Here is a 25,080-nt window from a genome sequence, read left to right as displayed (position 1 = left end):
ATCAAAAGATGGGAAGTGAAGAGAAAGTAGTACTAAGATATTTTATATATCTCGATCTTATATTTTATTGGTTACCAAATTTAATTTTTTACTTGGCAGAAAAAAAGTTGGTCCTATATCATAACGGCTTAAATTTTTAAGCCCATATGTTTACTTCATGTTTTGATGAGATTTGAAGATAAGATTTTTAGGAAAGGGAACTGAACAATGCATTTTCTTTAAAAATGTGAGTAATTCTGTTGATTTCAGTTAGAATCAGCTAAAATGAGAATAAAGTTTCATGTTCAGTTAATGCTGCATACTAGTAAACTTAAATAGGAGTGCTGTCTTATGGCCACATGAATTTGGGTTTTTTTGGTTTTTTGTTTAGTTCTAGGAGACTATATATTGTATGCATATTTTAAACTATGAAATTCTTAAGGAATGTCAGAATTTGCCTTTTTTTCTTCCCATAGCAATAGAAAGAAAAGCAAACCTCAAGTGAATGTCTAACCAACTGCAGTGTGTGTTACTGTTGAGATGAACTCATTTTGTAATATGTATTTCTTGGGTTTTGTAGCATTTAATACGTAGCAGTGGGAAACTAATCCTTCTTGACAAGCTACTGATTCGTCTGCGAGAACGTGGCAACAGAGTTCTGATTTTCTCACAGATGGTGAGGATGCTGGACATCCTAGCAGAATATCTGAAGTATCGTCAGTTTCCCTTTCAGGTAGGAATCTTGGTGGTAGTAGCCAAGAAGCTTTGGTCTTGAACATAAGAAAAATCTTTTTTTTACTCTGAGGGTGACAGAGCACTGGAACAAGTTGTCCAGAGGTTATGGAATCTCCATCTTCTGTGACATTCAGAAGCCACCTGGATATGACCTTGGGCAACCTGCTTTAGCTGTCCCTGCCTGAGTAGGGGAGTTAGACAAGATGACCTCCAGAGGTCTCTTCCAACCTCAACTGTTTTGTGATTATGTGATCTTTACCAGTTTGCTTAAGAAAAGGTATAAGAAAAAGTGTTATTTTTCTAGAAAGATTGGCAATTTCTATATGCTAAATAGTATTTCGAAATTAAACCGATGAATTAAAGATTTGTGTGAAGTATTGCATTACTTTTTTTTCCTTCACGTGACAGTTTTGGCAGTTGAGAATTCAAGTTGCTGTGATTTTTAACATAGTGTAAGAATTACTTTTTAACTGTAGTATTCAATCTCTTTAGAGACTTGATGGATCAATAAAAGGGGAATTGAGGAAACAAGCACTGGATCATTTTAATGCAGAAGGATCAGAGGTATGGCATTTTTTTCCTAAGGAATCTGTTTTATTTTTTCCCGAGAAATACAAAAAATATTGCACAAAAAATGAAGGCTGAGAAAAGTGAGGAATGTATCAATAAGGTTCAAAATTAATTGTTGTTGCCTAGACAATAAGGTTTACATCTGCTATTTTTTTTTCTCTAGGAAAAGGTTAGGTAGAAAACACATAACTTATGAAAATGGTATTTAATCAGTTGTGTAGATTTTTTTTTTTTCTGTAATGCTCTTTATCAAAGTAATTTTAATTACTATATAAATGCTGCAGAAATTTAACCTCAGCCATGTCGCTGTGTAGAACTTAATGCAACAATGTTTACAAGAGCATTGAACATACACAAGCAGTTAGCATCAAAAACATCCTTTGGCAATGGGCAGAACTCACTTGTGTATATCCTTGCATGAACAACCATCTTTAATTGTTTCAAATCTCTCTTCTGTTACCTTCATTTGTTGCCACCTACTTACTTGCCCTGGAAGAAACGGTGAAGAACTGATTTCTAGCCATTCTTTGTGAGCAACCTGTGAATATATAGGTGTCTTTCAGATTCCTTCTTTTCTGAGTTGGAAAATTTGTAGCTTATTTAGCATTCCTAATACACAATCCATTCCATACCTTTGATCACCTTAAATCTTTTGTCCTATGCTGGCAGATTTGGGGGAGGGGAGGTTGTGGAGGTTTTTTTGTTTGGTTATTCTTGGGGTTTTTTTAATCAGTAATTGAAGGATAGCATTTCTCAGTTGCTGCTGAGCTTGTTTCTGCTATGATGGAGGGAAAAGGACTTAACTCCATAATGTAAACTTCAGATATTTGTTATATACAGAAGTTAATTCCGTTTCAGATTTCTAGCATAGACATTGTTGCCTTTTTCTGAAATCTTTGCAGTTACACTGTACATTTTTTGAGATGAAGAGGAATTTAAACTTCATGCATTTCAAAAATGGAGGCAGAATGGAGGCAAGAATGGAGGCAAAAATGGAGGCATTTGTGCAGCAACAAAATTATGTTCTCAGTTTTATTTTTTATTTCTTTCTTAAAAATTCAGAACATTCTGTATGGTTTTTGACCATTACTGAGCTAAGGTCTACATGGAAACTTCTAACACAATTCTCAGGACTCATTCCTGAGTATAAGGGTTTGGTATTTCCTGTAACTGTACTGAAAATTGGGATTTTTTTTTTTTAAGCTGTTTTACTTTGTCTTGAATTTCATATGTTGTTTTATTGCATGTCTCAAGATCCTTCTGCAGTCCTTCATAGTTGTCTCTGAATGAATAATTCTATATCATCTACAGGCTTTTTCACCTTGTTGCTTATTCCATTTTCATATTGTTCATTAATATGTTGAACAGCATTGAACCTGGCAGAGGACTTCTGCTTCCTGTCTCTTAACCAGTTACCTGTAGATTCAAGCATCTTCCCTGCTCTGACATGGCTGCTTAGTCTTCCAGGGCTTGGGGCAGGGGATGTGAGAGAGGGACTTAGTAACATACAAGGCTTTAACAGGAGGGGTTTTGTACTTTTTTGGCCAGTCTTTTGTTTGGTTGGGATTTTTTGGTTGGTGATCATCTTCTAGGATGCTGTTTCCTTTAAACTGTTGAGAAATCAGTAACTATTTATGAAGGAAATTGATATCAACGTTTGCTTTATACTTAAAGAAGCTTTAACTACAGAACAGTTACAGAATTGGTAGTATATGGTTTTGTAGTCTGCACCACAGACTGCATAAACAAGTGTCATATTAGTTCCTTTAAGAATATTACAACTATTGTATATAAAACTATTTTTTATTTTATGATTTCAGGACTTCTGCTTTTTACTGTCTACCAGAGCTGGAGGGTTAGGTATCAACTTAGCATCTGCTGACACTGTAGTTATATTTGATTCTGACTGGAATCCACAGAATGATCTGCAAGCACAGGCTAGAGCGCACAGGATTGGACAGAAGAAACAGGTACGCATATTCACTTTGAAGCTCCAAACCTGATGAAGCGTTCCATACAGTAGCTGTCTGCTCTCTGCCTGCACCATTCAGTCTTCTTGTATTTTTAAGAATAACTAATACTTGCTGCTTAGGTCCAAAAATGTTAGTAATGCTAGTTTAACTTTCTTTTTTTAAAATCTCCCTATATGGAGAGATAATATGGCAGTTGTGGTATATGGATGGGAGAGGGAGAAGAGTTGTGGGCTTGTCTGTCCTACATTCATTGGCATCATGTCATTCTAGAAAATAACTGCTACATCAGGCACATCCCTCTTGCTTAAATATTTCTTAGTTCTTTTCAGGTTTCTTTATTGCAGAAGGCATACAGTAATAATTGGAAATATGACAGTTTTGCCTATGGCAACGCTTGTGCCAAATCACTGAAGTATAAAAAAGACAGATTTAAGAGTTTACTTTTCTGTTTTTTTAAAACACTTATGTAAAGACTGTGGTAACATGATTTGAACTAGTGTTTCTCGCTTGAAACCAGTCAATAAATTCAGAAGATAGTGGTGAAGACTGAGATTTCTCCTTGTTCTTGCTTACTTTTTTTAAAATATACATAGGTTAATATTTATCGGCTAGTCACAAAAGGATCAGTAGAAGAAGATATTCTTGAAAGAGCCAAGAAAAAGATGGTGTTAGATCATTTAGTAATTCAGAGAATGGACACTACAGGGAAAACCGTACTACATACAGGCTCTACTCCTTCAAGGTATATTTGTATTTATTTCCATATCAATTTACCCTTAAGTATATTTGACAAGTAAGTAAAAATGTAAGTTATTTTACTTGGTTAATGAAAGGCAAAATAAGGTTAAATAAGTAAAGATGCAAAGTATATTGTCTTTGTAGATTTTTATCTGCATATTAAATATCTATATTAAAAAATACATAGTTTTTATTTAAAAGTAAAAAGAAAGCTTAATTGACTCATGATAATAGAGGACTTTTTCAGCTTACTAAGATAAAATGTTTTTCCTGAAACATCATTTATTTCAGCTCAACACCTTTTAATAAGGAGGAGCTATCAGCAATTTTGAAGTTTGGTGCTGAGGAACTTTTTAAAGAACCTGAAGGGGAAGAACAGGAGCCCCAGGTAAGTAGTGTTTCTGGACTAGATAGATAAAATAACCAAAAACATGTATGAATTATTTAAATTGTAAAGAGAAACAACTTCTTTTTTAGGAAATGGATATAGATGAAATCTTGAAGAGGGCTGAAACTCGGGAAAATGAGCCAGGTCCATTAACTGTAGGAGATGAGTTGCTTTCACAGTTCAAGGTATTGCTCTGTTCCCTCCCTCCTATCAAAATTACACTTTCCTTTCTAAACGGTACTATAAGAGATATTTATGAATGTGTTAATGATTAGAATTCTAGGTAGTTCGGTGTTTTATTTACCGCCTTTGTGTTAAGCAGCTGTGGTATTGTTGAATGCAAAATGTAAAGTTTACATTTCTTAGTTGATGACTTCTAGAAATAGCTTTTAGCCCTGAAGTAACTTGAATGCCAGGTATTTTAAGCATTATCAGTTAAACATACTACAATTTGGGTGCAAAAAAAATGCAGAGCATGATGTATTTGTTTAGATCAGCTGAATATTAAATAGCTCTCATGCTGACCATTCATTTGCAACATATATTAATTTCTACAGTGTATTCATATTTGTTTAGTCTTATTTTATTATAGTTTCACATTAACTTGGGCATTCAAATGTTGTTAGCCCTATTTTAAAGGAAGTTGAACAGCAATCATACAGCTATCAGGGAGGTGTTCATTATGCATCTGTATTAGTCAACTTTTGAAAGAAGAAAAAGATTCTCATCTTTTTTCATCTTAGCCCATGTTGTATGGAGTCTGTGACTGGTTCATAAATGCAGAAAAATACTTTCATTAAAGACAGTGTTTCATGAAGCATTTTATACATATAAATTGTTTACATATTATAAAACAATAGCATATATATAAATACATAAAATATATAAATGCATAAAATATGCCATCTAGAATTTTGTTTTCCTAAAATATTAGTTGCTCAGTCTTTTTGAAATAAACTCATGTAGTGATTTGATGAAAATACATATATTCTGCTATACAAGGTGGCCAACTTTTCCAATATGGATGAAGATGATATTGAGTTGGAACCAGAAAGAAATTCAAGAAATTGGGAGGAAATCATTCCGGAAGTCCAGCGGCGAAGAATAGAAGAGGAGGAAAGGCAAAAAGAACTTGAAGAAATATACATGCTCCCAAGGATGAGAAACTGTGCAAAACAGGTGTCTCTTTGCTCTGACTTGTACTTTTATGTTGCTGTTGGTTTACTTTGGGGGGTTTTTTTTTGGTTTTGGGTTCGTGGGGTTTTTTTTTCCTTCCTTTTCTGAACACATGTTTTTGACAGGCTAGGTAAAACTTCACTTAATGTTTGTTAATCATGTAGCTTTGAACTACTTACTCTGAAATTCCAGATCAGCTTTAATGGAAGTGAAGGGAGGCGCAGTAGGAGCAGAAGATATTCTGGATCTGATAGTGACTCCATCTCAGAAAGAAAAAGGCCAAAAAAACGTGGAAGACCACGAACGATTCCTCGAGAAAATATTAAAGGATTTAGCGATGCAGAGATCAGGCGGTAAGATACGGGGAGACATGCATGTTTAAACGGACAACATGAATTTTTTGTTATTATTATTATAGAGCTTGAAAGTACAGAAGGCAGTTTATTTTTCCTGAATTTATTTGAAGTTTTTTTTTTTCTAGGCATTTAATGTATTACCTTGTGTACTTTGTGGTGCTGACATACTGTCATGTCTGACATGGCAGGAATTTTAACCTGTTTTAATGAGGGATAAAATTAGGTTTGTAAATATTCTTGATTGTTTTAAATTTGTTAATTCCTGCAACTCATGAAGACAGTGATTTCAAAAAACAGTTGTTAGAATGGCAGAGCTTTTCTTTTAACATACAAGCAAAATAATCTGCTTCCCATCATTTTATCTAAAAACTACCATGCTGAAAGAATATGTAAATCTTTTTGGTGACAACTACAAAAATTTGAGTGGATTTTGTTTTCTTTTTAAACTTCTTGACACTGCAATTGAATTGGGTTATATCATGCTTTTTTAAACTAAAAAAATATAAAAACCTGTTTGAATCTTGTGTAGCAAGTCCCTTCAATATTTGGTGCTAAAATATTTTTTTGGTAGAAGGAGGAGGAGTTGTTTTGTTTTACCTTGTTGGGTTTGTGAAATGCTGCTTTGATTCTGAAATGTAAGAATGCATGTTTCCCTAAAATGCTGCAAAGCTTTCAAGATATTTTTGGTTAGAGAAATAACTTTAAAGATCCTTTTTGCCTTTCCATTTGATCTAACAACACAGCGAACTGGTACTTTTTTTCAAGGCTATTCTTGTGATTGCGCTAGCAATTTGAGGCCTTGATTGTTGAAGAAATTTTCTTTTTTTTTTTTTTAATTTTATTTTTATTTCATTTCCTTTCTATCCCAGGTATCTCCAGTTTCTTTCTGTCACTTGCAGATTTCTGCAGAGAGTATCTTTCATGTCATATTTTCCTAAATCTTCAAATAACCTGTTGCAGATTGCTCCTTTTACTATATAAGGCATAACATAATGTCTGAAATCTCTATTTACTGTCAATCCACATTAAATTTTTATGATTAGACATTAGACACAACCAGCTGCTCAATCTTCTGTCTTGTGGAATTAATAAAGTGATTTCTGAAATAAATTGTACCTTCTGTTTTTTTATTTACATCAGTTCTTAACCAATAAAACTCTGACTTTACTTGGGTTATCTGGATATACTAAGCTGCCCTACTCGCTCTATTTTTTTTTTTTTTACCCCCCCTTCCATTGGCCATATAGGACTATACTAAGATTAATAATTGTATTAATACAATTTTAAAACCAATTTAGTTAGTTAACCATACATTTAAATGGCAAAATTATTTTCTGTTTCTAGGTTTATCAAGAGTTACAAGAAATTTGGTGGCCCTCTTGAAAGGTAAACTTGTTTGATTATTATTTGTGTAGCAACTTGGAATGTTGTTTTCACAAAAATTAGAACAATATACCAAGAAACCTTAGGCTGAAGAAAAAATACAATGTCTAGTCTTTTGCTTTGACTGTAACATGACTTTAGCTTAGTATCTTCCATTTCTTTATGTGTGGTATGTATGCAAACAGCCATACAACAAACCTTTCAATTTGCAGGATTACTTACTCTCTTTCTTTATGCTTTACCTGCTGTCTTGTTTAATCTTTATTGGTGATAATCATTCAGCTGTCTTGTTCGATAGTCTGTTGAAAGCCCATCAGTTTATCCACTGTGACTGTCAAAGTTAGTTTTACATTTTCCTTATTGTCAGTTCTTATTTTTAAGCTTTCTTTATTATTCCATATTTTAAGAAAAACTTCCTTTCCTTATTTTCCTTTAAAAAATATTTATAGTCCATATGAGCATATTGTATATAAAGATTCCTTTTTTTAAAGAGACGTACAGTAATTTAACTCAAAACTGTAGGGTTAGGGTCCTTTATAGTTCTTGTTGTAGTGTCCTCTGATACCTGAATCACTTATTTTTTTTTTTCTTGGATCAAAAGTGTACACAGCATAGCAAGTGCAGGTGACTGATAACTTACATGATCAATTCTCTAGTTTCAAAGTCTGAAGGAGTCATTCACAATTACCAAAGTTTCAGAGCTATAAAAATGTGTATTTGTTTTATTACAGGTTAGATGCTGTAGCTAGAGATGCTGAGCTAGTTGATAAATCAGAGACAGATCTTAGACGTTTGGGAGAGCTTGTACATAACGGATGCATTAAAGCTTTAAAGGACAATTCATCTGGACAAGAAAGAGCAGGTACAATGTGTTCAGGGGGCTTGGGGGGCAATAAAAAATGTCATGAAGTCTGAATTCTTCTTGCACTCTGATCATAACAGAAAACAGTTTTGTTGGGGGAAAATACAAACAAAAATGTTGGCATGCTGGGTGGTTTTAAAAAAGGGTTATAGTAAGATGACTTCTTTTTTTCCCCTTTCTGTGTGTGAATTGTCATTGGAGAATGCAGTATGTTTTTGCTTTACTGTGAAATTTAAAAGTAATCTGTTATTATCTAGAAGACCTTTTGATTCTGGAGCTTAATTCAAGCATTTGGTTAAGAAAAAGTAATTTGGTATAATTGAAAATTTGCTGCTGTAGCATCAATATGACTTGTTTTCTTTACATTTTTCTGTGTGATATTCATAAAAGTAAATATCTTAATAGCTTTGTCATTTATTTTAAGGAGGTAGACTTGGGAAAGTTAAGGGCCCAACATTCCGAATCTCAGGAGTGCAGGTGAATGCAAAGCTAGTCATCTCTCATGAAGAAGAGTTGGCACCATTGCATAAATCCATTCCTTCAGATCCAGAAGAAAGAAAAAGGTATTGATTTATTTTTTTTTTAAAGGAAGTAGTAATGTAGAAAAATTTTCAAGTTTTATTAGCTTTTTTCAGACAACTTTGACTCAAAGCACATTGTGACAGCATTGTCCCTCTATTCCCTGTAAGGACTGGCAGCAGTAACCTTCTCCACATCTGTTCTTCTTTCTTCCCTTGCCGTAGAAGCCAGTACCAGCTTTGGCTTCTCAATTTTTACATTTACTGGTGTTCAGTTGCTAATAATAACCAGGACTAGAATTCAGGCTTGCTGGAGAGCTGCTGTATGTGTCATCTCTGCTTGAGGGGAAAGCAGTATCTGTTAAAGTGCAGCAGGAGCTGTTTTTATCCTCCGAACTTTTTCCCTTGCCACCTTGTGTATCACAATCTCTAAGCTATCCACTTAGTTAGCAGTTACACTTGGATGATGGTTTATGCTTCTATTCATGGTTAGCCAACTCTGAAGCAGCTCACGGCCACAGACAGATGGCGGTTGTTCTTCATATTTCAGTCTTGATCATCTTTGAAACACATTTCAGTGCTGATTTCAATAAATATTTTATAGAAATGTTAAGAAAATATAATGATAAATATTTGGATTAATTTCCTAAATGTACCAGCATCTTAGCAGAGAAAATAAATCTAATTACATCACTTTTAGTATGCTCCCTTCCCCCTTGCTAAACTTCAGAAGTAAATCCTTTATTTGTCTTTCTAATTTATTTCTGCTAGATATGTCATCCCATGCCACACCAAAGCTGCTCATTTTGATATAGATTGGGGTAAGGAAGATGATTCCAATCTGTTAATAGGCATCTATGAATATGGTTATGGCAGCTGGGAAATGATAAAAATGGATCCTGATCTTAGTTTGACACAGAAGGTATGTCATCTTCAACATTTCATCAAGGAGTCTTTTTGTTTACGTAATAATGCTACTAAGAACAGTTACTGAAAGTTTATTTTATGATAACTGTAATTGCAGAGATGTTATATGTCAGTTGTACTTCTTAGTATCCTTCTTGTGGTATATTACCAGATTTTAAGTTCTTGTGTATTCGGTTGAAATACGCCTGCTTGCAGTCAGTTATGTTGACATATTCCCATGTAGTTGGACCTCTGTCATTTGAATTTTTCTTTTCAGTCTTTTCCTTCTCTATTTTAGATGTTCTAGTTTTGCCCACTAGGTGTTCTCGAACTTTTGGAAGGGAGGTTTTTCTAGAGATTTGATTTGGTTTCCCCATCCCCACTTAATCCCCAGGTTCTTCACTTGAAGCTGTCTTTTCACTCACAACGTGAGAATAGCTGTACTAAAATTAGTGCAATAGCTCCTCAGCAATAGTGAGCAACAGGTGTTGAGGGAAAGACTGGGGTGAATTAAACTTTGTGCCAGTGCCAACAACCTATGTTTTTGGGATTTGAGGAGCTAGGGTTGTGTCCACATTCATTTAATAATGATTCCTTCTCCTGCCTTCCATTAATTTGCCTGTTTTTTTTGAAACCACCCGTTTATATTTTTGGCATCTGCAATACCCTGTAGTGAGTTCTGCATTTAGAAGATGAAGAGGCAGAGCCAGGAGTTCTGTGGATGACTGGTACAGGAGCTCAGAATTTCTTAGATAAGCTATTAGAGTGGAAACAGAAATCTGAGGCTGGTTTCTTGAGTTTGTTTTAAACTGTGAGGCAATTTCCAAGACTCTGCATTGGCTGCATGATTGGAGAGAAATGAAAACATTTAAGAAATTTTCCATTGCTTCAAGCATGCTGGCATATTTGCAAGGTATAGTTGAAGTGGATTGTTTTCCACCTTCTTTTACATAGGTTTTTCTGTTCTGTGTGCTCCAGGCTAGCATCTTCCAAACTTGATAATATGTGCTCATAGCTGTGATGCTACCGTTGTTCTCCTCAGATTTTGCCTGATGATCCAGATAAGAAACCCCAAGCGAAGCAGTTACAGACCCGTGCAGACTACCTCATTAAATTACTGAATAAAGACCTTGCAAGGAAGGAAGCACAAAGGCTTGCTGGTGCAGTAAGTAAAATTTGGCATTCATTAGTGAGATAAAACAATATGCTTACGGGCATATCAGCTGAGCCTTTTCTTTTTCTTTTTTAGTTCTGCTCTTTTTCTTTGTGTAGCATTACTCTGTATTGCTAATCATATTACATGAGACTAACTCAATTGCAAATTTTGTATTGTATTATTCTCAATAAAATGAACCCTCTATTTGATGTAAAAAAAAAAAAATAATCTTTTTTTGCAACTGTGGTGCAAACATGTTTGTCAGTTGACCTGTTAAAGAGACCAATTTGCATTCAGGGCAATTCAAAGAGGAGGAAAACAAGAACTAAGAAGAATAAGGTGATAAAGGCTACAAAAATAAAAGAAGAAATAAAAAGTGATTCTTCACCACAACCCTCGGAAAAATCTGATGAGGATGATGATGAGGATAACAAGGTAAATATCTTTCATATGGTAAAGATGGCTGTTCAGTTCTTCTTCTTAGTATTGATTTCTATTTTATCTTCTGCTTGACTTAATAAAATTGAAGCACCTGAATGTCATCCTTTTCCTGTGGCCAGTACAGTTGATGTTGCACCAGTACAAGCACATGGAAGACTATCTATTTTATTTTAATAATAAGCCAGTGGCTGAGGAATTATGAGTAGTTTTCCAAATTATATTATAAAAAAATGTCGTGGTCTAATTACAAGTGGCATTGCTCAGTTTCAGCATTCTTCAAAGACTCTTCAGCATTGTATCTGCTAGAAATGCAAACCTAATGTACCACACAATTATAAAACTAATGTTGCTGGCTTATGTGTTATTACTACTGATAGTGATTCTTCAGGTAAAGTGTTTTTTTTTTAATTTAGGCTCAGGAAAAAAATAAATCAAGCTCAATTAGAAAGAGCAGCATGAATAAATGGTATTTCAAGACTTGCATGTGAAAGCTCCTGTATATGGCATGGCTTTCATTATCCAAAAAAGACTATTTAACCAACTGTGTGACTTTGTTGTGTTCTGTTACTTCTGATGTGTTCCTTTAGGCCTCTGCTTGTGTTGGGTCTTTTTATTTCTAACATTTCTCTCCAGTGGTTTCTGCTGTGTGATAAAAATTTAGGTAAAATTGAGGGTCATGTCACACCTGATTTTATGACTTTTAAAGTAGCTGAAATAAATCAGTGCAAATCTATATGTATCATTAAAATACTTACTACTTGGTTTAAAAATAAACTAAATTGAAGTGTCTTATGTAACCATTTTAAGCTATTACAAACCATTGTAATTGTCAGCTTACTCTAGAGGAAAAAATACTTATGTGAATACATAGTTAAAACTGAGTCAACCTTAGAAGAACCATGAGACATCTATAAAAAATAGTCATTTTTAACTAAAGCGTTCCTGTATGTATTTAAATTATACTATGAAGAATAAAACATAAAGCCAGAAAAAAATAACAAACTTCGAATAGCTTATATAGCTTCTATAATAGACTAGCTTATGTTTATAGATACAATAATTTGTCTGGAATGCAAGACTAAGAACTATAAGCGTTGTCACAGTTCCCAGTAAATTAACATGGGCAACTGAATCCTAAAACTAAGCAAATTAAGTGTTCAGACTACTGAAAAAATTAGTGTTAGATGTCATTTCCACTCAAAACAGAAGACACAGTCAGTTGATTGACTTGTTATGTTTTGGGAAAGTGCCTAGAATGCTGTCCCCTTTTGTATATTTAATAACAGATATTCATCACTTGAATACTTTTGGACACAGACTAACAATTGCACTTCTGAAAACTGGACCATATACAAAAATTGGCTTTAACCACCTAAAAGTTTGGCTTTGGCAACTTAACTGCCATACTGTGTGCAATATTTAAAACTTACCTGTTTAACTGCTAGAACATTCACGAAACTGCTGACGTCATTGGATTTTTGCTGGGAAGTTTCCGTGATACCTAAATACTGAAGTCCTGGTTGGGCTGATTACTTGACACCTCATCTAAGTAGCTTGTTCGGATGCATGTATTAGGCATCTCTTTTTCTGCAATGGATTCTATATATGCCTTTCCAGGGTGTACTTCAAATCAATTCAAAGGTGATTATGATTCTTGCACCTGTACATAATACTTTTCTTACTTACTGTAGTATTTTTCTGTGTCTGAAAGGATTTGAGTTTCCATCTCAAGACTTCTAAGTGAATATTATAAAGACCACTGGAGTGGTATTTTGTTCACCTTCAAATAATTAAATGGGCCCCATCAGACAATCTGTAACTAAGTCCTTTTTTTAAGCCTAGTAAAAAGAACACCTCTGGAAAAGAGAAAGTTGGTACTTTGTTACCTTCTCCTGTGAACTTTTAATATGGGATTGATAAAAAGTTACTGGGGCAAAGATAACTATAACAGAGGTCTTCTAACATCCCCATCACTTGAGTGTCCTGACCAATCAGCTCAGTTTTGTGAGACCTACTTCCTTACAGTTTTTAGCTCTTCAGAGCCTACTACCTTTTAGAGGGAGGGAATTCTAAGTTAATTCTAAGTTAAATGGACATAACTTCTCACCCCTACTACCACTGCTAAATCAGTACTTGCTTTGTCACATCAAGGAAGTGAGTGAGTAGTTCTCATCTTTCTTTACAACTGCATTCAGTTCTGTTTGATAGGTGTTAAATCTATGTCCAAAAAGAAAAAAATGCACAGATAAAAAGTATGTTTTTAATCTGATGGTTACAAAACTTGTATAGATAGGAGTTTGGTTTGATGTGACATATATGCTTGCATATTGCAGGATGAGATTGTTTCACTGAAACATCCACATAAAAAAATTAAAGCAGAAAAAGAAAATGAAGAAAAGCCTGAGCCAGATACTGGTATAAAGAAGGAAGCTGAAGAAAAAAGAGAGACAAAAGAAAAGGAAAATAAGAGGGATTTGAAAAGGGAGAAAAAAGAAAAAGAGGATAAGAAAGAATTAAAAGAAAAAGATATTAAAGAAAAGAGAGAAAACAAAGTAAAAGAATCCACACAGAAAGAAGTAAAGGAAGAGAAGGTAATTAGGTTTACTTATCTTATATAGCACTAGAAAAGGCCACTAGGTTTTTGTGAGTGATTTTGAGATGAAAAGGTACTTTGGATCTGATCAGTTGTCATTTCATTGGAGTCTTTTACATCATTTGAAGTTTTATTTTTACTAACTGAAACCATGAGGACAGACATATGAAATGGGAAGTTACATCTTCAATGATACGTATCTTAGTTGGACTGAGAGTACAAGTGTGTGCAAGAAATTTTTTTATTCCTTTTCCATCCCACAGAGAAAGTAAAATGTACTGTCATTGAATGTCAGCATAGTTTTTATTCTATTTTTATTCTATTATTTTATTCTACTATTCTATTTTATTCTATTATTGAAGAGAATGCAGTAGTTACAGGGATTGTCATATACTATAGGATAATTCCAGAGCCAAAATAAAGTTTACTTCAATATTTTTATATGTCGTTCTTAGGTAAGTGAAATCAAATCTGAAAATAAAGAAAAAACTAAAAAAATTCCATTGTTGGATACTCCAGTTCATATTACTGCAACTAGTGAACCAGTTCCTATATTGGAAGAATCTGAAGAACTGGATCAGAAAACTTTTAGTGTGGTAAGTCCTTTTTTGACAAGTTAGTGTTTATACTTAGTAGTCTAAATGAGGACTATTTCTCATGTTCTTGATTCTGTTATTGGGCACAGTAACACAGGTGATCTTTTGCTAGTAAAGTCTCAGATCACTGAATGTTCTTGACACTGTACTAAAGCAATTTTTGTCTTAATTCCAGCAGTTTTATTTTGTTGTTTACTGTATTTATGCAGGATAGTAGGAAAACTTATCCAGTGGTCTGTGTGCTGAATAGATTTAGAATATAGACTGTGAAGATATATCCTCAAGAATAACTTGTGTATCCTGCTTCTTAAAGAGCAGGCATGAATGAACTTCAGTGCAATTGCTGGAGTCTCTGCCTTCGCTTTATTATATATGCCTTTCTTCTTTGTGAGATAACAAGAGAAAATAAGTTTCAACACTTCCCTCCTGAAGTATTGCAGACTTAAATTAGTAGACACAGGAAGGAAGAAATGCTAAAGCCCTTAGAAATACCTTGCCAGAGTAATCTCTCTGACACCAGAAGAGTTTTGTTTAACCACTACTTCTGACTAAGAGCAGAATCAATATTAGAGGAAAAAAGGTACACAATTTCTGTAAAGTTGTATAGGTTGGCTGGCACCTTTGGAAAGGTATCAGCGAGCTACTTTGAGCAGCTGCTCTCCTGTGGGCGTTTCAACATTCAGATTTCAAGAGTTGTTTGTTTCTGCCAGCCAGGTATATTGGGGCTGTTGTGGGTGCTGGCTGTGACATGCAAGTAAGATTCTCTTGAGTATGGTAGCAACTCGTCTGTGTATAGTTTCATTCTAAACATTCCAGTTAAGTCACTTGTGATTTCCAGGGTGAGCCTTGAGTTATTCAGGTGGGTATGTTTGTGTGGCTAAGTGACAGAAAATCACTTCATTTCAATGTACAGTTACATTTTTCTGATCACTTCCATACTTAAAAGTGCACTCTCTAAGTTGTCTTTTAAAAGCTGCTTTAAGCTGTGGCTAGTGCAATATGTAATGCAGCTGCTTAATTACCTAGAGGCATAAGCTGGCAATGGAACAGCTTCCCTGATTTTTCTGAGTTGTCCCTAGATGCTTACGTGGTAATGGTGATATTTAATTTCATTCTATTCCAAACATTTGTTGGTCTATAAATTTATTTTTTTTTTTTTTTTTTAATCTACAGACTTCCTTTTGTTCTTACTGGGAGTAATTCTAGGTTGGGTCTGTGTATAGGACAACTTTTTTTTTTTGGCTGGGCTTTTGGTTCTGGAATGTATGTTTATCATTATGCCATGGACAGAAGCAGTCTAATTAGCATATTTAACTACACTTTCAAATGGAAATTACTACTTTGGGTTGTTCAGGCTTGACTAATTTAGCTCTTTGTGACAAGGAGAATATACATTTCATCTGTTTACCATGCTGTTATAGTTCGATGGTATTGCTAAGCAATTGTCTGTAATTTAAATCATGCTAACTGGTTTTATCTAGATTTATTATTAAAACATTTAATTTAAAGTGTGAAAATTCAAGAACACACATATGACACGTGTCTGTGTTGCCATCACTGTTGTTACTAATCTAGGCATACCCAAACTAGCTTTACTCTACATAGTACAAGTTCTGCTAGTATCTGCATAGGGCTGAGTCTGCTAGTATTTGCACAGGGCTGAGGTTTAAAAACTGCTTAGAGAAGCATTGTTTAGCTTTTGCTGAATGCCAGCTTTAATTGTTGCAGAAAGTATCTGTTTGAAATGTGCTGAACACTCTCATATTTAATTTTGACATTGAGTTTGTATAGCTTTCAAGGTGCAAAAAAGTATAAGTCTTGTCCTGTATGCTTGTGCTGAAAGTTATAGCTATGAGTGTAAAACCCAGTTGTAATGAGTCCTTTTCCTCAGAAAATCCCTTATATTAAATTAGTGCTTTCTTAAATCCTTGATATCTGTATTTTATGCAATCTAATGTTTTCATAGAGGAGTAAATTGCCAACTGGGTTTAAAATACAATATTTTCCAAAGGAAACCTATAAAACATTTTTAAGAGCTGTGAGCAAGTCTTGTGTTTCATTTGGCTTGTAACAATACTGTCTCCCCCCTCCCCACCCCCCCCCCCCCCCCCCCCCCCCGTGAGTCATGTTTTAGAATTCTTTGGTTTTTTTCTTTGAATTAATACATTCTTTTTTTCTGTTTTACAGTGCAAAGAAAGAATGAGGCCTGTCAAAGCAGCATTGAAACAGCTGGATCGACCAGAGAAGGGCCTTTCTGAAAGAGAGCAGCTGGAACATACTAGACAGTGTCTAATCAAAATTGGGGATCACATTACTGAATGTCTAAAGGAGTACACAAATCCTGAACAAATTAAACAGTGGAGAAAGTAAGTTATTCTCCTGTTTTTTCTTGAAAAAGGAGTATCTGTAATTGATGAATAGTTTTCAGTTATTTCTCTTGTTTCTTATTCTCCCTTTCTTGTATCTTTCTACTGTTTTAAATAGGAATCTCTAAAAAGATGATTATAGATGGTTCTGACTTCTAATGGATTGACTTTTTCATACTGCATAGCAATGCGTTTTGTCCAGTAGGTGGAGTCATCTCATGGCTTACAACTGACAGCAAACACTAGATAACTTGTCACTTAGACTGTATTTAGTTGAAAAGCATTCTTACCTTTAAGGATCTGGGATTTTTTAAACTTCGAGGTTTTTTGTTGGTGTGTTTGTTTTTTTTTTTAATTCCTGCTAAAAATAGGCAGTTCTAAATTTGTGCTGAACTTTGTCTGATTTTGAGTTGCAGAATTCTTTATTCTTTTTAAAATATACTCTAAAATTAAATTACATATTACATATTAACTATGACTTGATTAACACATTTATCATAATGACTCAGATGTATTTCAAAAATGAAAGAAAAGTTTGCCTCTTTGAGGTGACAATTTAAAACAATTAAAAAATGTTGGTTTGTAAACCTCTTAATATTTCATTGTTAAGCTCCTAATGCAATTTGAGTTACCTTTATCAGAATATGCACTTTAATCTTTTATTTAGATTGGTTGAAAATACATCCTGCACTTCCATATACAAAAGTCTGTTGCTTCATTTTCTTAAAGATTTCTGTTAGTGTAGAATGCTTCTGCTATTTTTACTTGCTTTACTTCAAAATATTAACGTGATCTGAGATACAAAAACAAGATCCATGTCTTACATTTTGGTAAATGTTGTATTTCTTTAAATGGAAGCTTGTAATAGAGCTATTCATAATAATGCTACAATATGATATGTAGATTATTAAAATATGTATTTCAGCTATATTTGATAAGAAGTGTAGTTAAGCAACTTAGCTTATATAAAGTTCTACAGGTGTCATTAGGCACACCATTGACTGGTTGTCTACTTTTGCAAACCTCTAGACCAAAATTATAATGTTTAAATAATCACAGTGAAGGAGCAGACTGTTGTTTCCTGAGCCTGCATGCTTCAGATACTTCTAAACACTGGTACTCTGTAGTCTTTTTTAAGCATTCTACCTGTAAATTTGATTAAAAGAATTCTAGATTTTAGATCTGTTACCTGTGGTCATAGAAGGAAATCTTCAGGGTTTTGGCATCTGGACAGCAAAAGACTGGCTTTGTTATTTCATTCCTTCTAGCACAGATTAGGTACAAATTTACTGTCATGCCACTTCCATCCTGTTTCATAGTTCTCATTTGGTTTCAAAAGCTTTGACCAGGCTTTGGAATTCTGTGGAAAAAATCTCTTACTGATATTATGATGAAATAAGGCTTGTAGGTCAAATGGCTTACACTGTAAGAGGTTTCAAGGGGTTTTTTTACTTACTTTACTTAAATTTTTATTTGCTGAGTGGTAAATACTCAAAATTGAAACACTTTCAAAAGACATACATAAACTGATAGCTACGTTTTTAAGCAGTTTCACAAATCATCTTATTAATACAATTGTTATTAGTACTACTTTCCATGCACTTTGTACTCTGAAGTACTTATGATAAATATTACAAAGTGACAAATTGTTAAAGGAATTAATCTTTCAAATGTTTGAAATGCAGCTAGGTAATGTTTGCTGTGCAGCCAGGCAATACTGTGTAAATTTTACAGTGTTTGTGGTTTACTGAAGTACTATTCAAATAATTTCAGTTAAATCCATGTTCTGTTCCATAATAAAAGAAAAACAAACGTGTAGAAGAATTATAACTTCTCTTTTCTTCTTCCTCAGAAACTTGTGGATTTTTGTCTCTAAGTTCACAGAATTTGATGCCAGAAAGCTGCACAAACTGTATAAACATGCAATCAAAAAACGCCAAGAGTCCCAGGTAATGTTTTCAGACCCTTTCTAAATACATAAATATATATTTCAAGTATTATAACTCTTTTTCTTAGATTTAAAGGATTATAAGGAACACAGAAATACACAGAAATACACTTCAAGTAGCATTTGTGTTTTTAGTAAAGTAGTCTCTCTTGTTAGAATATTTTTCTAATTACTTCAGATGAACTTTGGGATTTAGCAATGAGTTTTTGTACTTGTCTCTTTTAGCAACACAATGACCAGAATATTAGCAGCAATGTGAATACACATGTAATTAGAAATCCAGGTAAGAAACCTTAAGTATATTCTTGTGTTAGATATCTTAGTTTTCATGTTTATTTCATTTCACATGTCTCCTAGATCTGTCTCCCACACTGCTAAGTATCACAGAGATAGGCTTATTAGCAAAACTTTACTCGTTTGCTAATGAAATCCATCTGAGTGCAGACCGAAGCTGGTACTTACAGGTTTTAGTAGCAAGTTATTTGACCATCCTTTAAAAAAATTTTGGAAATATTTTTGGTGTTTAATTTTGGGAAGGGAGAGAGGTCTACTCAAAATCTGTACATTTCTTGGAAATTCTGTGCCTATTTGTAGCTGTTGTAATGTTGCTACTGTGTAAAAAAGCAAGCTATTCCTTGAAGTCATAGTTTGTAATTAGTTACATGGACTGTCTTTTATTGTTGACAACAACACTGATTTTTCTATGCTCCCACACCTGCCTTCTTTTAATACTTGCTTTTTTCTTGTGTTAATGTAACACTTTGAGTATATTTTCATGGACTTAAAATCAACATACTGTATTTTAGGAATACCACTGAAAGCCTTTCATTAACAAGGTGTACCTTTAAAACTCTTATTGATGCTAAGGCCATCAAAGTTGCTACCATTCTGTCTAAAATTGCTCTACTAAAGGCACCTCTATTCACTGCCCATTTGGACCACACTTAGCTTCACAGACTGAATGGAGAGGTTGAAAAGTTCAGTTTCCAAGTCCTATACCTCTGCATTCTAGCTTGCTTCCCTCTTACTTCTGGGTTTCTTTCAGTTCACTCATGTTAGTGCATTTGTCTTTCAACTATTTAGATCTTGGTTTTGTCAAATTATGATGTCACTTTCATACTGCTTTACATCTGACAGGTAGAGGTGCTGTTTGAATTAGGTGAAGAAAAGACTTTATGAGACTTCCTTTTAACCTCTGCTTTATTGAACAGATGTGGAAAGACTAAAGGAGAATACAAACCATGATGACAGTAGCAGGGACAGTTATTCTTCTGATAGACATTCTTCACAATACCATGATCATCATAAAGACAGGCATCAGGGAGATGCTTACAAGAAAAATGACTCTAGGAAAAGGCCCTATTCAGCCTTCAGCAATGGAAAAGATCACAGAGACTGGGATCACTACAAACAAGACAGCAGGTGAGTTTCTTCAGCAATTTTAAAATCTGTTCAGAAGTCCCTTCCTGTTTTTGTAGTATGCTTGTAGCAAGCACCAAAACATCTTTTCCGAGTAATGCAAAGTTGCAAAGATACCTCTCTAATGCAGTTCTGTTGATTTGACAGAGTTGTGGCTCTTAATGTGTGTCCAGTAACACTAATACAAATAATTTATATTTTTTAGATACTACAGTGATACTAAGCATAGAAAGTTAGATGACTACAGGAGCAGAGACCACAGATCAAACCTGGAAGGAAGTTTAAAAGACAGCCGGGGTCATTCAGATCACCGTTCCCATTCAGACCACAGGATACATTCAGATCACCGTTCCACTTCAGAGTACAGCCATCATAAATCATCTAGAGATTATAGGTACCTCTCAGACTGGCAAATGGACCACAGAGCTTCGGGTAGTGGCCCAAGGTCACCATTAGATCAGAGGTCTCCTTATGGTTCAAGATCTCCCCTGGGACACAGATCTCCATTTGAACACTCATCGGATCACAAAAGTACACCTGAACATACATGGAGTAGCCGGAAAACATAACAAAGACTGACATTTTCTGGACCTTCTTTTAGCCATATACAGTAAACTAACACAGTAATTGCCTTACATGACTTGAAAGATACGGACTGGATATTCTATCAGTAGCAGTATTGTTACTTCTTTCCAGGATGCAAGGTCTATTATCCCAACAGAAGAAAAATATTTTTGTATTTAAAGTTTATGCTGCACTGTGCTGCAAATGTTGTGGCACTCTTTTTTAAGAAATGGAAGATGTTTACTTTTACAGGGACCTCAACACTGCCCCTTTCAGACTGGATCTTACTATAAAACTCTTCATGTCAAAGTGGTTTTAGGCTGAACATGTTTTAAATTATGTTTGTAAATGAACTTTTAAACACTGACCTGTGCTCATATTTCAGGAAGGAACGAGGAGTTTATTTTCTTTTGTTTCTTAGTAAAGAACTCTCAAGGACTTTGTTCACTTTCCAAAGCTACTTGTTTACATTGTACACTGCGACCACCTTGCCGCTTTTCATCACAAGCTTGAATATTTAAATTCCGTACCTATAACTGTAAAATAGCCAGGATTTCTCCTGTTTGTGATCAGCTATAATGCCTTTTTACAAAACAAACAAAAATAATAATAAACAAAACAAAACACACAAACAAATGGCTGTAAATTATTGTAAATTAATTAAATGAGCTTTTTTCCCTCTCAGGCTTTTTCTGACTGTTCCTTTCCCCACCAACTCAGGCCTTCTTGTCACAAGTATGAAACAAAATCAGTGTACTTACATGTTTGAATAAAATAACCTTGATGGAATTGCCGTTCAGAATGTAAAAATGGGGAAAGGGAACATTTTATTCCATTTAGTGCTCCTTTTTTATTGGATACTTTAGATACATGTTTTGGTTTTTGGGGGGTGTTTTTGGTTGGTTTGTTTTTTTGGTTTTTTTGGTTTTGTTTTTTTTTTTTTTTTTTTTTTCTCCTTATTAAACTGTCAGTGTTGTGATTTGTTTGTAATGAAATGGTAAGAAATATCCAGCTCAACTGTGCTCTGGAAAGTTTTTCAGGTGCATTGGTTTTAAAGAAGGAATGTTAAATACCTGAACACTTCAGAATCCAAATCAGCCAAAATTTATTGTAAATCCATTTGTGTTCCCTCTTCAACATGGGCAATAATGTCAAATGTGCTATGCAGCCAGTTAATACTTTAGCAGATTTGAATGACTTTATTGACAGAATTGTTACAATGCACACTGATTGTACATAGATAACTTCTATCTGACAAATTAAATTTAACTAAAAGGATATGTGGGCTCTTGTAGTTTTCTGCTGTGTTTTTCTCTACAGTGTTACTCTTTCTCAGGTTTACCCATAAAAACATCAAACTCTTAAGTACTAAATTTTAATATACAATGTGATAGTTAGGGAACATATCTAGCCTGGCATCATGTGGTTGGAGCTGTATCTGTTGCTCCAATTTTTCTCTGCTCTTGCAATGTTGAGCATTTTTTCCAATTAAACAGGTTTATATGAAAGCATTAATACAGAACCAGAATCTGTCTACAGAGTATCTGTTAAGATCTCACTGTAGGCATAGTTGCTGCACATCAGTTTTTAAGCTTTTTTAATGTAGGCTGGGACTCAATTAATGCTGCTTCATTTCTTAACTTTTCATCTTCCCAGGATCTGCAGGGTTTTGAGTTGTTCTACTTTTGAGCTTAATTGCTGAAGCGGTTTTTAGGCAGTGGAGTGGTGTCTGATAAGGTTGTGCATGTGTGCCATGCGTCTTCCACTTCCAATGGTGAAAATCTGGAAGCTGGAGCGTCTCCAGCCACTGACTGATTCTTACTGCTTGAGTAGTGCATAGATCCATCAACAGAGCATAGAGAGAGCAGTCCCACTAAGCCTAGTTCACCATCAGTGCAGCTATATTATGGCATTGTGGCTGAGCATGTCTAATGTGACATGGTTAGTCTGCATCTGTTTTTGTTAAAGGTGTCTCAGGTCTGTCTGAAATAAGACAGAAAATGCTTATCTAGTGGCTTTGATGATTAGGATCTTTGGCAATTAGTCCACTTAGGCTGTGTTAACTTTTATTCAATCATATTTACAAATCACATTTGCAACAGTTCCAATTTTTCCCCTCTGGTTGCAATTAAGTCTTAAGTATAAAGTTTGATGGTGGAGATTAATCTCCATTGCTTATGAGGCTGACTGTTACGGTGTATCTTACTATTTAGGAGAATCCCATATCCTCTGTAAATAAGCCATTTATAATTCATTTTCTATGCATGCAGATTTGATCCTTCCTTTGTTCATTTGTAATAAAAAGTCTTCAAGGAGTGCGTGCAGTTCCGAAGCATCCATCAGATACTAATGTTGCCTGTCCATAAGAGGTTTTGGGAAGTAAGAATTATGGTGACTGTGAGAGAACTCGTATGGCTGTTGATAAAGATTCAGGTATTTAATCTACTATGCATGGAAGTCTAAGATTTCCATCTTAATCCTGTTATGTATTTCTAGTCTACCATTCCCAAATCTACCTAAAAAGAGTAGATTGTTGGTAAGTCTGAAGAAGCACATTAAAAAATGTATTGCTGCTATTAGTTTTAAGGACAGAGAAATGCAGGCTCTGACTGGTTGCCATTAGTTCATCAGGTGCTGTTTTGGCATCATCATTTACCTGCTAACAGTCACTCTGTGTTTTCCCCAGTTTGATCTTCAGTGCAGATGTCCTGGTGTCTGAGCAGCACTCAGAGAGCTTCTGGTTTCTGAGAGCCTTTCACTACTATCAAGAAACGGACTTGCAAAGGATTCAAGCACCAACCACAAAAGGATGGCAGTTTCTGCAGAAACCTGATGCTCCTATAAAAGGAGTGTGCCCAAACCACCCTTTGAGACATGGACAGCAGAGTGACCTAGAGCACTGACTCCCTAGGCTGAATACCTTTGATGTCTGTCTTCCTTCTTTTTGAGTTCAGTTGGCTTGTTTTGTCCCTGTATGGTGTTCTGTCATCAACGAATGTATCTTGTCACCTCCACAGCCCTTACTGTTTAGCTGCAGTTTTTCCACTTAAAGTGTAAAATCCCAGTGAAGTACTCCTGTAGCGATGTATTTTAAGGAGCTGTTTCAATCTCCGGTGTTAATGCTTAGTGTTGTGTTCAGTGACAGCTTTTTTTTGGTAGGAAGTTACCTCACCAGTACCTGTGAAGGTGGGCAAGACTGAAGACACTAAAGAAGATCATTCTGATACAGCTTTTCTTCCTGATGAGACATTTTATTGCAAGTTTCTCCATGATCAAGTTTTATTTGAACAGCAAATTAATTAAATCCTAGCTTTTTTTTGTGTACTATGGCTGAAATGAGGTCCTCTCATTTTAGCCTTTACAGAAATGAATGTAGCCAATCTCTTGCTTATATTAGAGAGCTGTTAAAACGGGTAACAGCTGGTATGAGTGATCCACTTGTACTGATCAAGGTTTGTTTTACTGAACTATGTTGGGACACATATGTAGTGCTGTCACTTGTATCTCTTCATTCTTCCAACAAGCTACTATGGTTGCACCTGAAACTTAAGCTTTGTTCTTAAAACTTTATGCTGAAGCTTTTATTTGTGAAATGTTCCGGAAGCAGTAGCTAAGAAATACAATTATGTGAGACACTGCTAGGAGCAGGAAAAATAAGAGGTTCATGGAATTTGTTACTTGTTTCTTATCCTTTTCATTTTTCTCTGTAGACCAATTATTCTTCTTAAGATACAAGTAAAGAATGAGAGTAATGGGGAGCATGTTCTGGTCCACCCATCTGTACACTCTCATACTGTATGGGGTTAGTGAAAGATCTTCCTTTGGATATGGCCAATACTAAAATAAAGAATGTTTCTAGCATGTATTTTCCAAGCCCCTAGCCCTACCAATTTTATTGGTAATTATTTTTTTGTTTTCAAAACTTAACATGTGAAAAATTGCTTTGGGGTAAATAATGACATTTAATGATGATTGTTAATTTGCATTAAAAAGTAAGAATTGCCGTTGTTCTGTTGAAAATAACTATTTCTAGACCTAACATATGAAGAAAATAATTCTGCTTTTTTAATTATTTGTAGCATCTTCATAAACCTATTGTGGAAGCTGCTTACTTTGTTTTATGCTGTAAAGCTGAGTCAGCATTAGGCTTTTAATTTATATTATATCAATATAATTCCCACTTAAAATACAGCAGAAGAATAAATGTTTAAAAAACCTTAGATGTTTGTTCATATTCTGTATGGTATGTCTTGTAGAGAAAATTGAGGGTGGGTGTTGTTTTTCAGAAAAGTGGTAAGTCCTGATCAAGGGCATAACTTTCAGTTTACTCCAAAACTTCATTATTTACATGAACTGATAAATACAGAAAAATTGCATGCATTTATTGTGGATTATCAAGACTGTATTTCAAAT

General features: G+C 34.6%; 1 protein-coding gene across 5 annotated transcripts in view; it reads left to right on the top strand.

Moving 5' to 3' along the window:
- Positions 1-21,589, top strand: part of CHD1 (chromodomain helicase DNA binding protein 1) — a 56,933-nt gene extending 35,344 nt beyond the window's left edge. For 4 of the 5 annotated variants that reach the window (XM_075526661.1, XM_075526658.1, XM_075526660.1 and 1 more), the window contains 21 exons: positions 560-712; positions 1,207-1,278; positions 3,105-3,254; positions 3,851-3,999; positions 4,287-4,383; positions 4,473-4,568; positions 5,386-5,562; positions 5,752-5,912; positions 7,260-7,301; positions 8,030-8,160; positions 8,585-8,723; positions 9,450-9,600; positions 10,627-10,749; positions 11,038-11,175; positions 13,515-13,772; positions 14,230-14,370; positions 16,558-16,736; positions 18,589-18,685; positions 18,910-18,967; positions 19,896-20,106; positions 20,309-21,589. In XM_075526661.1, coding sequence (XP_075382776.1) covers positions 560-712; positions 1,207-1,278; positions 3,105-3,254; positions 3,851-3,999; positions 4,287-4,383; positions 4,473-4,568; positions 5,386-5,562; positions 5,752-5,912; positions 7,260-7,301; positions 8,030-8,160; positions 8,585-8,723; positions 9,450-9,600; positions 10,627-10,749; positions 11,038-11,175; positions 13,515-13,772; positions 14,230-14,370; positions 16,558-16,736; positions 18,589-18,685; positions 18,910-18,967; positions 19,896-20,106; positions 20,309-20,672 — 3,087 coding nt within the window. In that variant the 3' untranslated portion in view covers positions 20,673-21,589. The remainder of the gene's footprint in view (positions 1-559; positions 713-1,206; positions 1,279-3,104; positions 3,255-3,850; positions 4,000-4,286; positions 4,384-4,472; positions 4,569-5,385; positions 5,563-5,751; positions 5,913-7,259; positions 7,302-8,029; positions 8,161-8,584; positions 8,724-9,449; positions 9,601-10,626; positions 10,750-11,037; positions 11,176-13,514; positions 13,773-14,229; positions 14,371-16,557; positions 16,737-18,588; positions 18,686-18,909; positions 18,968-19,895; positions 20,107-20,308) is intronic. The other variant, XM_075526662.1, reaches the window with a different exon arrangement.
- The last annotated feature ends 3,491 nt before the right edge of the window (positions 21,590-25,080 follow it).

Source organism: Mycteria americana, chromosome Z (genome assembly GCF_035582795.1).
Source record: "Mycteria americana isolate JAX WOST 10 ecotype Jacksonville Zoo and Gardens chromosome Z, USCA_MyAme_1.0, whole genome shotgun sequence".
In the NCBI taxonomy this organism is placed as follows: Eukaryota; Metazoa; Chordata; class Aves; order Ciconiiformes; family Ciconiidae; genus Mycteria; species Mycteria americana.
Note: the sequence above shows the minus strand (reverse complement) of the source record. Positions and strands in the feature narration are given on the sequence as shown.